This window comes from Bison bison, unplaced genomic scaffold, assembly GCF_000754665.1.
Source record: "Bison bison bison isolate TAMUID 2011002044 unplaced genomic scaffold, Bison_UMD1.0 scf7180017864462, whole genome shotgun sequence".
Classification (NCBI taxonomy): domain Eukaryota; kingdom Metazoa; phylum Chordata; class Mammalia; order Artiodactyla; family Bovidae; genus Bison; species Bison bison.
The window spans coordinates 6,395,719-6,409,891 of NW_011495024.1; the positions used below are offsets into that span (position 1 = coordinate 6,395,719).

The 14,173-nt window shown below is 42.4% G+C and overlaps 1 protein-coding gene across 1 annotated transcript in view; it reads left to right on the forward strand.

The window, feature by feature from the left end:
• The window catches only part of CHRM3 (cholinergic receptor, muscarinic 3), a 497,135-nt gene that overhangs the window by 481,338 nt on the left and 1,624 nt on the right, over window positions 1-14,173 (forward strand). The window contains exon 5 of the mRNA XM_010860121.1: window positions 13,279-14,173. Within this exon, the coding sequence (XP_010858423.1) occupies window positions 13,279-14,173 (895 nt within the window). The remainder of the gene's footprint in view (window positions 1-13,278) is intronic.

Consider the following 14,173-nt stretch of genomic DNA (forward strand, 5'->3'; position numbering starts at 1 on the left):
TAATAGTCAAATGAAAATACATATATACACAGAGTAATATTTCAAATATTTAAAAACAAGGAATGGCACATGTGGCTGCCAGTCCAAGTGGTCACCTCATCGAGGCCACCTTGCTGGCACATTCCAGGGACCCCAGTTCTGAGTGTGAGGATGAGGTGGGAGAGGCAGGGTCTCCCACTTACAAAATATCTGTTGAGTGATGGCAGTTGTATCAGATGCTTCACCTGTTCTCTCACTTAATCTGCTCCACAGCCATGCAGAGTTACTATTATTACCTGAAAGTCACTGCTCAGCCATGCCCAATTCTTTGCGACCCCATGGACTAACGCCCACCAGGCTCCTCTGTCCATGGGATTTCCCAGGCAAGAATACTAAAGTGGGTTGCAATTTACTATTATTGTTATTCTTAATGTTCTTATGTGGAGACTGAGGATCTCAGAGCTTTTATCACTCACCAGAGGCACAACAACTGGTAAAGAGTGAGCAAGGACTCAAACCCAGGCTATCACCTTGCAGGAGTCCTAATGCCGTCAGGGTATGTGACAGGTGTGAAGGGTGTGAGGTCCAGAGTACATGCTGGAGCAGCAAAGAGGGATTACAATAATTGTGTATTATGTGATGCTGTTTTTCCAGAGAACTCTGTGTTTGTACTGTGCTGACTGCCAGATGAACCTTGAAAGAGAGGATGTGGTTACTTGGGAACCCGTCTCTCTTTCTCTGAGGTAGAAGAGGCTGACGTGGCTCTGGACAGTAGCCTGGTGGTCCAGGGGAGGGTCCTCTCTCCCAGCCTCACCTTCTCCCAGTTCACAAAGATGGATTCCACCAAATCCTCTTTTCTGGGGTCAGTCCCAGCCAGATGCCTCCATATCTAAGGTCACTTTGAGAATCCCAGAGTAGTTTCTCAGCACTCTCTACATCTGGAGCCCTGAGCCTGTTGCAAATACAATGTCTATCTCTTCCTTCCAACCACCTTCACATTCTCCAAGCGCATCCCCTGAGCCCTTCTGTTCTTGTTCTTAGTTCGCCTGTCCAATGATGTTGTCAACCTCAGTGATGACACTGGGTGGAGGCAGTAGTTCTGGGTCTACTCTGGGAAAGAAATTATGCTGCATGTCCGAGTAAAAAGTCAAGTAGCAGAAGATGGAACCTCCAGTGTAGCGAGGGAGACAAGTCGAATCGCTGTGTGCTGGGATGGCAGGATGTGCAGGGCATGCAGGACCACTGAGCGGTGGACTTGGCATAGGCTGTGCCATGTCTTCAGAAGGCTGTGTTCTGTTTTTAGTGTGTGGCAGCCTGGAGTTCATATTCCTCACGCTCACAAAGTAGCCTCACCTTTCTCTCTGCGTGGCAGTGATTTTGTTTAGTTGATGGTGTCTCCTAGTGGTTCCTGGACAACAAGAACTCTGTCCCCAGTGCGAGGCCTGCAGTAAGCCCTCGGACACACTGACTATCCGAAATAAGAGTGGAAAAGCTGCATAAATGAATATGAGATTCATCCTGGTGGGGAGAGGTGGAGAGTGTGATTTCCAGAGAAAGTAAATGTGAGCTGATTCCGGAAGAGACTGAGTTTGCCAGGTGTGTGAGTGCCAGGACGTTTTACAGATTTTCCTGGCAAAGGGAATGTTGCAACATTTTCTACATCTCTGTTGTCTCTTTATGCTAGAGTTTCTCAACTTCTGCACTACTGACCTCTTGGGCTGGATGATTCTGTATTGTAGGGACTTGTCCAGTGCATCGTAGGATGTTTATCAGCATCTCCTGGCCTCTACGCACCTTGTGCTGGTAACATGTTCTCCCCAAACTGTGATAAAAAATGCCCCCAGATGTTGCCAAATAGGGCAGAGTCACCCTGGTTTGAGAAATCAACCAACAAATGTTTTATGCTCAACAAATGCCAGCTCTTGTGAGCCTTGAAAAAAGCCAATCTATAAAATCAAACAGTCATAGAAAATTATTCATCTTAACCATTTTTTGAGAAACTTTCATGGACCCATCTGCCTATTCTGGTGCTTTCTACTATCCTATCCAATCCTCAAGAATGATAATCCCCATTTTATAGATGAGAAAGCAGGATCAGAGTGCTCAGGCAGCTTGCCTGCGTGGCAGAATCAGTCTGTTTCTGGCCCTAAGGCTCTGTTGCAGGACTCGTTACACTGTTTTCTCCATGTCCTCTACTTCTGCGTTTTTGCAAACAGTCTTCTGTACATGGATGAATGAGGGGGTGGTGGTGCATACAGGCTTCCGTTTAAAAGGAAATCAGATGTATAGTCTGTGTTCAGATGAAAAAGTAAATAACTCTGATAAATGTGGACCTTGAAAAAAAATCATAACTCCTCCAGTTTAATCATGGACTGTGTGCTTAGCTGTCCAGTCGTGTCCAACTCTCTGCAACCCTATGGACTGTAGCCCGCCAGGCTCCTCTGTCCATGGAATTCTCCAGGCAAGAATACTGGAGTGGGTTGCCATTCCCTTCTCCAGGAGATCTTCCCAACCCAGAGACTGAACCCAGGTCTCCCACATTGCAGGTGGATTCTCTACCAACTGAACCACCAGAGAAGCCCAAAAAGTAATCATTAGACATCAAAATCAAGCCCAAAGCACTTTCTTCCCAAGTGTCCTTTCCAAATGTAAACCAAAATGTCAGAAATATTTAGCCCCAATGACTGTTTTCACTAAAAGATTTCCAATCAGAATTATTTCTACAATTATATTAGCTCTAATAGCATTATAGAAGCACGGTCTTTGAAATAAGTAGCAATGAATTTGCAGATTGTTGAAACCCTACTGAACGTATCTGCAGTCATAAACGTTTGCAGTGGAAACAAATCCAGCAGCTGTACACTGTCCCTGTTTTTCCCTCAGAAAAGGACCACATGAGGAGTGTGTGGACTCCAGTGCGCAAAGTGGGCTTACAGATATTTAGAAAGAACGTCTTCACCTGTGTTTTCTCATTTTTTGTCATATCTCTAGAAGTTCTAACAACAGAGATTTTAGGCTTGGGCATACTGAGGCAGACGACCACTAGTCCCGCTTAAGCTTTTGTTTTTGAGGTAAAATCATGTTATTTTAGTAGCAATTGCTATGCCTAGGCAGTGCTGATGCAAGAACTTTTCCAAGCATCCTTCATTTTTGTTGTCGAATTGAATAAAACCTATGAAAGGCGGCAACCAAGGGAAGCAGCACGATGCATCCACTTTTTGAAAACAAGCTTTGTCCTTTTAAAATGAAATTCTGTTCCAGTTTTGGCTTCTGAGATGTTCTGTTTGCACCAGGAGCGACTGCACCATATTAGGGCTCATCTGTCCTCCCTGCGGCTTGAAATGAATCACACGAGCTAAGTTCACAGAGTTTGATTCTGACTGTGCGCGTCTGAAAAGGTTGGATGCCCTTTAAAGACATGTTTGATTGCCGAGCGTGTGTTGATCCTGTTTGATATCCTCCACGGACTGCGTGACTGAACTAAGCTGAAGTTTCCCTGTCACCAGCCTGGGGAAACAGGCGGCGCTTTGGCGCCTGCAGGAGTGGTTGTTCTCCGAGTCAGCTCTGCCACCTAGTGGTCAGCGATGGCATTTCCTGTGTGCGACCAAGTTCGCTTTGGGAAAAGTCATTTCAATTGTTGAATGCTGTGGTAATTGTGACAGAAAACAGAGACACGCTCTTAGCAAAGAAAGCAGTCCAAGAGACACTCAAAACAATCCCTGCAACATGATGTGTACTGGATTCCAAATATGGAAGAAGCACTAAATATTTGGTCTTAAAGAAAAGCATGTTTGTGAATTGCAAAGATATTTTTGGTTTCCTCCAGTCATGATTAAAACAATAATAATAGTCGAACTCATTCAGACTTATATTAAAAATTAAGTTACACATTTTTTTCTGAGTTCAGGAGGTTTAAAAATTGAGAAGCCCCAGTCTTTTTTTCAGAATGAGCTGCCAGAATGGTTGGAGAAAATAAAGTTTGTCTCCTTGGAATCCATTATTTAAAAAGTCTTCAGATTTATATTGGCCTTTTAGGATTCTCTAAGAACTTTCACATGTGTTTTCATATCAGATATTTAAACATGTGTTTTTGTTTTAATTTTTAAAAGTCATCTGTATATTTTACAGATGTTTAACCCCGAATATTTTTTATTCCACAACTAGGGGGAAGGGAGGAAATTTCTTACAATTGTTCTTCACTTTCCCCTAAACTTAGTACTCTCAAATTGTTCTTTGATGTTTTCTCTTTCAGTCTTATTTTAAATTTAAATAAAAGATGTCAAATTATCCACTGCAGTGGTTTTCAAATATAACACATTTCACATCATGACTGTGTATTGAATACATGTTTGTGTGTGTGTGTGTGTGTGTGGGCACATGCTAAACAGAACTTCTGTGAAACAATACTTAGGTCATTATGTGGTTCATGCTCTGGTATATCCTATTCAATTCTATTTATTTTCTTATTTATTCTCATGCTGGCCCACTTAATATTATAACTCCTAACTTTTTAAAAAACTAAGTGAATCCATTATGCTTGTGCTCCTAGATAGAATGTAGTGAAAACAATCTAGGAAAATATACACTCAGAGATGAAATCAAGAACCATCCTGTATGTACAGTTGTAACTAACCCACATGAAAGAACTGTCCTCCACCCAGAATCCAGGAGGGCTCTCGATGGTGCTGATCTCACCCACAGGCAGATTATGTTGTTTTGCACTCCTTTGCCTGGGGTCTGGGCCCTGGACCACTTCAATAGCAAAGCTCTAAATGTCCCAGGACCCCAGTTACCAGCTCCCACCTGAACAGGGCAGGAACCTGCTATAGATCCCAGAGGGGACCTAGAGCCTGCCCCCTGCCCACTTCCGCTCCTACTGGATGAGCCTCTTTGCCCTTACGCAGGCTGCGCTCCTAGAATTCCTGCCTGGGACCACTTATAAAGTATTAAAGCAGCAGGCTTACAGGCATCTCTGGTCCCAACACCTGTTTATTCTTGAGCATTCAAAAGCAAAGTTCCCTTAGCTCGCCTCCTCTCTGACATAAGTCACTTCAGTGAGAGTCAGCTCTGAACTCTCTTGACTCAAAATTTACTACCTATACAGCATATAAGCTGTTGAGTCAGGATGAGGAAGAGAGTGTGGAGCATAGAAGTGATCATTTCTTCTCAGAAAAAGCACCTTAAACCGAAGACGTTAAGTCCAGGTTTATCATTGTTTCATTTGAGTCTCACCTAGAACCCTGATTCTTAGAAAGTCACATGTTACTTATAAAATGATAGCTATACAGGAAGAAAGGGAAGTGACTGTCATATCAAATAAGGACTTTTATTAATATTTTTATTATACTCCTTATGAACTTTTGATCAGGTTTTTCTGATGTCAAACCGTACACCAGTAAGACATCCTCCCAGAGCAGAAGGATCCCTTTTAGTAGGTGAATCTGGAACGGTGACACGGAATCCAGAGAGATCATGGAAAATGTCTCAGGTACAGGGACCTGAGTGAAGGTTGGGAGAAGATCTTTCTCATTTGCCTAATGTTTAGGCCACTATACCGTCCCTTAATGCTCAAAGATCGATGTGTCTGCAGCTCAGTAGACCTTATCTCTAAAGCTCTGTCTTTACTAAGAGTATTTAAAGATCAAATGACCATATATACATGGATTTATTTCTGAGCTTTCTGAGCTTTTCTGGCTACATTAGTCTCCATTTAGGCCGGAAGAGGTGTGTATCTTGTTTTATTGCACTTAGCTTTACTCCTCTTCATAGATACTTCATTTTTTTATAAATTGAAAGTTTGTAGCAACCATGCATCAGTAAGTCTATCTGAGTCATTTTTCCAATAGCATTATTTTTCAATTAAGGTATGCACATTGTTTTTTCAGGCATAGTTCTAGTACACACGGTATCTGAAATTTTAAGTGATATTAGATATTGAATTAATGTTGAATTATAAAAAGAACAATTACCACTGGTAAGTATGCCAAAGAATTCAGATCAAAGATCACTTAACAGTTCATGATTCACAGGCTTTCTAATGATGAGTCAAAAAGCCCCTAATGTAGGCACGAAGGCAGGTATTTAACAAACACATTATAGATAGCTGGTCCAAACTGTAGGTGTCTTTCCTCAATTCTTGTTTCTTTTATATTCCGTATTCCAACAAAGCATAATTGGACTGGAATAGTATATAGCTTGTGGTGCTCCTGACAATTCACAGAAATGAAATGAAAGAGAGAATTGGTCTCTGGCTGATTTCCAAAATTCCTACTTATATTCTTTACCATTATATCAGATGAGTAAAATGAGTTGATATTGAATGTAAACATAATGTGTTACTTCCAGGGAGCAATTTGACATTGCCTAAAAATTATGAGCTTTTGAAAATGATTTTATCCATGTCCTTGTTCTCATCTCAGGTGTGAGTCCATGGAAGTCAGAGTCTTGACTTATTGAATTCAGTAGCCCTGATCTTAATGACCTAAAGCTAGTGGTGGTCCAGTGAAAAGTGTTGATGCTGCACATGGCTGTTATGTTAATAAGGACCCTTTCAGGGGCAGCTAACAATAGCCTTTCTCAGGCAGACCAGACAGCAAAGGAAGTGGTTAGCTTATATCACTGCCAAATTCAAAGTGGTGGGGTTGACTTCAGGAATGGCTTGCTCCAGGTTTGGAAGGTCATCATGATCAGACCATCTCTGCTCCCTCACATTCCTTCCCGTCTCTCTCCTTCCCACATATCTTTCCTCTGTGCTTAGGTGCTTCACCAATTTTCCATGTGGGTATAAATAGCAGCACCCAGGAATCCCAAGGAACAGAGAATTACCCTCTTTCTTGCCAGCATCCCTATCAACTCCCCAAATTTATTCTTACTGCTCCTGTTTGCATGTTCTTCAGGCCCATAACTAAGGTTATGGAATCAGAACCATGTGATTGATGCCCATCCAGAAATATGTTCTGTAGATGACAGGCCACTTCCTAAAGAAGGACTGAAGGAAAGACAAATAATAGACATCCATTGCATGGTCTTGATAAAAAGCAAAAAAAGAAAAAGAAAGAAGACTGATATATTATCTTTTTATATAAAGCACTGGGATTATTAGCCACGGTATTTATTTATAATAATATCAGCATGGCATAAGTGATGAAAATAGTTCTGCAGGATGTGATCAATTCCATATGACATGGGAGTGGAAACTTAGTATTTAAGGCACTTTAAAAGGTGCTGAAGAAAGTTACATGAGATTCAGAGCACATCAGTGACTGGAGTGAGGTGGGAGTAAGATGAAGCAAGGAATGTAAAATCAGCTGAACACAACTGATTTATTTATTTACTCACGTATTTTTGGCTGAGTGGGGTCTCTGTTGCTGCACTGGCTTTTCTCTAGTTGTGGCTAGCAGGGGCTGAAACTCTTCATTGTGGCACACAGGCTTCTCATTGCAGCGGTTTCTCGCTGTGGAGTGAGGGCTTCAGTAGCTGTAGCATGTGGCCTCAGTAGTCGCAGCTCCCGGGCTCTAGAGAACAGGCTCAGTAATTGTGGTGCCCAGGCTTAGTTGCTCTGTGCATGTGGGATCTTCCCAGACCAGGGATCGAAGCCGTATCTCCTGCATTGGCAGGCGGATTCTTAACCACTGAGCCACCAGGGAAGCCCTGACAAGGGGGCTTAGCTGCTGTGTCCAGGAAGCTGTGGAGTGAAAGGTGGTGGGAATATAAAAGCTGTTCAGAGAGCACAGATCTTCGTCAACTTATGATAGGGATACTCCTGATGAACCCATTGGAAGTTGAAAATGTTGTTAAGTTGAAAATGCATGTAATACACATAACCTACCTAACATATACCTTAGCCTAACCTCAGAGAAGGCAATGACATCCCACTCAAGTACTCTTGCCTGGAGAATCCCATGGACAGAGGAGCCTGGTAGGCTGCAATCCATGGGGTCGAAAAGAGTCGGACACAACTGAGCGACTTCACTTTCACTTTTCACTTTCATGCATTGGAGAAGGAAATGGCAACCCACTCCAGTGTTCTTGCCTGGAGAATCCCAGGGATGAGGGAGCCTGGTGGGCTGCCATCCATTGGGTCGCACAGAGTCAGACACGACTGAAGCGACTTAGCAGCAGCAGCAGCAGCCTAACCTACTTAGGACACTCACTCACATGAGCCTATAGTTGGACAAAAGCATCTCATGCAAAGTTTATTTTATAATGAAGTTGAATGGTTCATATTACTTGCTGAATACTGTACTGAAAGTGAAAAGCAGAATGGTTGCCTGGGTACAGAATGGTTGTTAGTGTGTCCGTTGTTTACCCTCTTGATCATGCGGCTGACAGACCTGTGGCTCTCCACCACTGCCTAGCATCATGAGAAAATCCCATAACTCATATCACTTACCTGGAGAAGACATCAAAATTCAAAGTATGATTTCTGCTGGAATGCATATCACTTTTATACCATTATAAAGTCAAATATCTGGGGGTTGTCTGTATATAAAAAATGAGCAAGGTATGGTGTCTGAAAAAGAGAAATGTGTAAGAGTGATAGAATGAAAATAATCCTTATCTGAACAAACGTAGTGGAGCACTTTGGAGAGGCATCCTCAGCCCCCTGATAGAAGAGTGGTCATTAATTTCCGAGGCAGGTCATTGAGCAAAGGTGTCTCACTAAAGACAAGGCTGATCTCATATATGTAGCTGTAGGTGCGGTGGAGGAGGTACCAAGGCAAACACCTTTAGAACTATGCCAAACTGGGATCTGCATGGAGAAGGGAGAGCATATTGACTTTCCGTATATGTACCTTGGAAAGTGAAAGCAGAAGTCGCTCGGTCGTGTCTGACTCTTTGTGACCCCATGGACTATACAGTCCATGGAATTCTCCAGGCCAGAATACTGGAGTGGGTAGCTGTTCCCTTCTCCAGGGGATCTTCCCAACCCAGGGATCGAACCCAGGTCTCCCGCATTGCAGGCAGATTCTTTACCAGCTGAGCTACCAGGGAATCCCTATGTACCTTGGAAGAAATCGTAAATGCTGTTGAGTACCCCAAACAACATGTAGCCCTTCCTAAATACAGACATCCCTTTGAGAGGGAGCTGGGAGATATAGATGAGCTGACAGCACCTAATAAAACCCAGAAAAGTAAAAGGAAATAAAGAAAAAAAAAAAAAAAACGCAGCAATTACCTGTCATTGGAAATTAGTGCAATGTAGATTTCATCTATGGGAAAATAGTGATGGATTATACAGTTTTTAAACTAGGCAACCCACTCCAGTATTCTTGCCTGGAAAATCCCAAGGATAGAATGCCCTGGTAGACTACAGTTCATGGGGTAGCAAAGAGTCAGACATGACTGAGCAACTTCACTTTCACTTTCTCTGTAATATAATAATACATTATATTTAGACTAGTTACAATATTCTACTATTGCAAATGGTGCTGAAGTGAATGTATCTAAATGTATTTATGAATGCAAAGGTGTGTGTGCTTACATATGTCCAATCACATATGTGTATACATGATACATATATACCACATATAGTCACTTTAAATATTCTTCAATTAGACTTTAAAGAGGTATATAATGAATTGTACCCAGTTAGGAGGGACAAGTTAGGAGCCTGGGGGGCTACAGCCCATGGGGTCACAAAGAGTCAGACACGACTGAGTACCTAAGCCCAGCACAGTTGTGTGGATGACCTGATGGTGAGGCAGAGGAATACCACAGTTAAACAAAGAGGCAATAGGCTTGGATTACCTGGGGATGAATCTCTGTCCCTTTACCTTTACTCGTTAGCTTGATTCTTAGACAAATTACTTAACCATCTGGGTCTCAAATTCCTGTTAAAAATGATATTATTTTAAAAATTAAATAAGATAGTGCTTATGACAATTTGCAAAATGTGTACCATGTAGGAAGTATTATGTAATAAGTATTTCCTTCTATCATTTATTATTGCATCAAGTTGAGCTCTTTGACCACCAAAGCAAAGTAAATTCACTGTTCAGTAAAGAATAAAATGAAAATAAAATGGCAGATACTGCACTAATGCAGCATGTATTATAAGCAAGCTCTGGTCTAAGTACTTTCAGTTCAGTTCAGTTCAGTCGCTCAGTTGTGTTCAACTCTTTGTGACCCCATGGACTGCAGCACACCAGGCCTCCCTGCCCATCACCAACTCTCAGAGTTTACTCAAACTCATGTCCATTGAGTCAGTGATGCCATCCAACCATCTCATCCTCTGTTGTCCCCTTCTCCTCTTGCCTTTAACCTTTCCCAGCATCAGTGTCTTTTCCAGTGAGTCAGTTCTTCGCATTAGGTGGCCAAAGTATTGGAGTTTCAGCTTTAGCATCAGTCCTTCCGATGAATATTCAAGACTGATTTCCTTTAGGATGGACTGGTTTGATCTCCTTCCAGTCCAAGGGACTCTCAAGAGTCTTCTCCAACACCATAGTTCAAAAGCATCAATTCTTTGGCGTTCAGCTTTCTTTATAGTCCAACTCTCACATCCATACAATCACTACTGGAAAAACCATAGCTTTGACTAGACAGACCTTTATTGCCAAAGTAATGTCTCTGCTTTTTAATAAGCTGTCTAGGTTGGTCATAACAGAGCAAGCATCTTTTAATTTCATGGCTGCAGTCACCATCTGCAGTGATTTTGGAGCCCAGAAAAATGAAGTCTATCACTGTTTCCACTGTTTCCCCATCTATTTGCCATGAAGTGATGGGACTGGATGCCATGATCTTAATTTTCTGAATGTAGACTTTTAAGTGAACTTTGATGAGAGAGAAACTTTCCTGACCAGTTACCATTGGATTCTAGGTTGAATTTATTCCATTATACAAAATGTTTCATTCTTATTTCTCAGTGAGGAAACTGGGACTCAAAGAGGTTAAATAATACCCAAGATTTCACCCTCAGAAAGTTTTTGAACTAAGCTTTGAATCTATGCCTTTGGGACTCCAGAATCTTCCTGCTACTCCTTAAGCTGTTTCCATAAGGCATGCTATGAACCTCACTGCACTCCTTTGAGAGCTGCCCCTACCTGCAGTATCTAAAGGCTTAATTTGGACTCTTACCATGTGCACGTGTCAACATATTTGTACTGTAAACATTTACAGTGAACACTTTTAACCAAGAGCTGCAACATGGTAGACCACGGTCTCAATAGATTCTTGTTGTGATTCTCATATGTTGTATTTGTGGTATGACACTCACTGAGGAATGATTCACTGAATAAAGTCCACAAAGATTGGTGGTATGAGAATCCCAGAGTCAGCTGTGATGTGAAAGTACAAGCCTGGGGGTTCTAAGAGGTTGAAGCAGGTCTCAACCTAAGGCTCTCCCTGACAGTACAGAGGGTCTTACTAGAGATGTATTCGTTATAACCAATCTTGGTCATTTATTTATTTTGGTAACAACTGATTGACAGAACCAATTGCAAAAAAAAAAAAGTGATACAAATAAATGTATTTACAAAACAGAAACAGACTTACAGATTTTGAAAACAAATTTATGGTTTCCAAAGTGGAAATGTGGGTGGGGGAGGGATAAATTAGGAGTTTGAGATTAACATATATGTACTGCTGCTGCTGCTGCTAAGTCGCTTCAGTCGTGTCCGACTCTGTGCGACCCCATAGACGGCAGCCCACCAGGTTCCCCCGTCCTTGGGATTCTCCAGGCAAGAACACTGGAGTGGGTTGCCATTTCCTTCTCCAATGCATGAAAGTGAAAAGTGAAAGTGAAGCTGCTCAGTCATTTCCGACTCTTCACGATCCCATGGACTGCAGCCCACAGGCTCCTCCATCCATGGGATTTTCCAGGCAAGAGTATTGGAGTGGGTTGCCATCGCCTTCTCCAATATATGTACTACTATATATAAAATAAACAATCAACAAGGACCTATTGTATATCAAACAAGGAACTCTAGTCATATTCTATAATAACCTCTATGTGAAAAGAATCTGAAAAAGAATGAATATATGTGTATGCATAACTGAATCACTTTGCTATACACCAGAAAGTAACACAACATTGTAAATCAACTATAATATAAAATTAAAAAATAAAAAAGAACTGGGACTTCCTGTGTGGTCCAGTGGTTAAGACTCTGCTTGCAATGCCAGGGCTCCAGGTTGGATCCCTGATCAGGGAACTAGATCCCACAAGTCACAACTTTAAAAAAAGATTCTGCATGCCACAGCTGAAAAAGATCACATTTGCTGAAACTAAGACCCAGTGCTGCCAAATAAAAAAAAAAAATTGTTTTTCAAAGAACTAATTTTAGTTTTGCAACTATTTATTGCATATGGTACTAAATGCTTTTTCATAACTAGAGATAACGTATCTAACTACTAGAAATATTCAGAACTGGTTCGGTTCAGACTGTTCAGTTCAGAACAGTCTCGTCAGGGTTCTGCATATTATCAAGCAAAAGATAGCTGCCTTGTATACTGTTCCCAACTGTTACAAAGAACCAGTACATTCCTTTTTCTTACTGTGTGTCAAAGAGAAACTATAAAGTGATGTGATTATATGCTTACTTCCCCCCTTGCTGTTGTTGCTTATTCCACTGAGGCTTACATGGCTGGAATTCCCTTAGAGGTGCAGTGTCTAAAGCCTAGGATAGGTAAATGCCCAGGTGGATAAAATGCAAATGAGTAAGATCAACTTCTCATGTAGCATGAGAATAAAGCAGTGCTGAATATCATAATTGCATCTATAATATTTCCCCTACTTTTCAAAATATGAGAAGGAAGGAAGAGTTTTTTGATAGCGCCATTGTGTGGAAGTATTTGTGGTCTGTAGAAATGTGGAAAATGTGGAGAAAAAAAAACACAAAGCTCAGTGCATGCCACCAGCTAATTGTGCTACCTCGAACAAATCGATCTGTGCCTGCCCTGTGCTCCTCACCTTGATTTAATTTATTTACTTTTATCGAAATAAAGTTGACAACTCATGATCTTTAAAATGAGAGAATGAACCTGATGTGCAGGTCCGTCTCAGGTTCATATTAATAGGGCTCCCCTGGTGGCTCAGAATATAGACTCCGCCTGCAGTGTAGGAGACCCAGGTTTCATCCCTGGGTCGAGAAGATCCCCTAGAGAAGGAAATGGCAACCCACTCCACTATTCTTGCCTGGAGAATCTCATGGACAGAGGAGCCTGGCGGGCTACAGTCCTTGGGGGCACGCATATCATCCAGTGATAGGTCTTCCGTGTCTTTTAGAGGGTGCAATGCAGAAAGCAAATCCAGTGAGGGCAGTAACGGTCCTGACTCCATCTTTTCTCTTTTCTCCCCAGACTATGTCAGAGAGTCACCATGACCTTGCACAATAACAATACAACCTCACCCTTGTTTCCGAACATCAGCTCTTCCTGGATTCACGGCCCTTCGGATACAGGGCTGCCCCCAGGAACGGTTACTCATTTTGGCAGCTACAACATTTCTCGGGCAGCTGGGAATCTCTCCTCTCCAAATGGCACCACCAGTGACCCTCTAGGAGGTCATACCATCTGGCAGGTGGTCTTCATCGCATTCTTAACAGGCGTCCTGGCCTTGGTGACCATCATTGGCAACATCCTGGTGATAGTGGCATTCAAGGTCAACAAGCAGCTGAAGACAGTCAACAACTACTTCCTCTTAAGTCTGGCCTGTGCTGACCTGATTATTGGGGTCATTTCGATGAATCTGTTTACTACCTACATCATCATGAACCGATGGGCGTTGGGGAACCTGGCCTGTGACCTCTGGCTATCCATTGACTACGTGGCTAGCAATGCCTCCGTCATGAACCTTCTGGTCATCAGCTTCGACAGATACTTTTCCATCACGAGGCCGCTCACGTACCGAGCCAAACGAACAACAAAGCGAGCTGGTGTGATGATAGGTTTGGCTTGGGTCATCTCCTTCATCCTTTGGGCTCCTGCCATCTTGTTCTGGCAATACTTTGTTGGGAAGAGAACTGTGCCTCCAGGGGAGTGCTTCATCCAGTTCCTCAGCGAGCCCACCATAACCTTCGGAACGGCCATTGCTGCCTTTTATATGCCTGTCACCATCATGACTATTTTATACTGGAGGATCTATAAGGAAACTGAAAAACGTACCAAAGAACTTGCTGGGCTGCAAGCCTCTGGAACAGAGGCCGAAGCGGAGAACTTTGTCCACCCCACGGGCAGTTCTCGAAGCTGCAGCAGC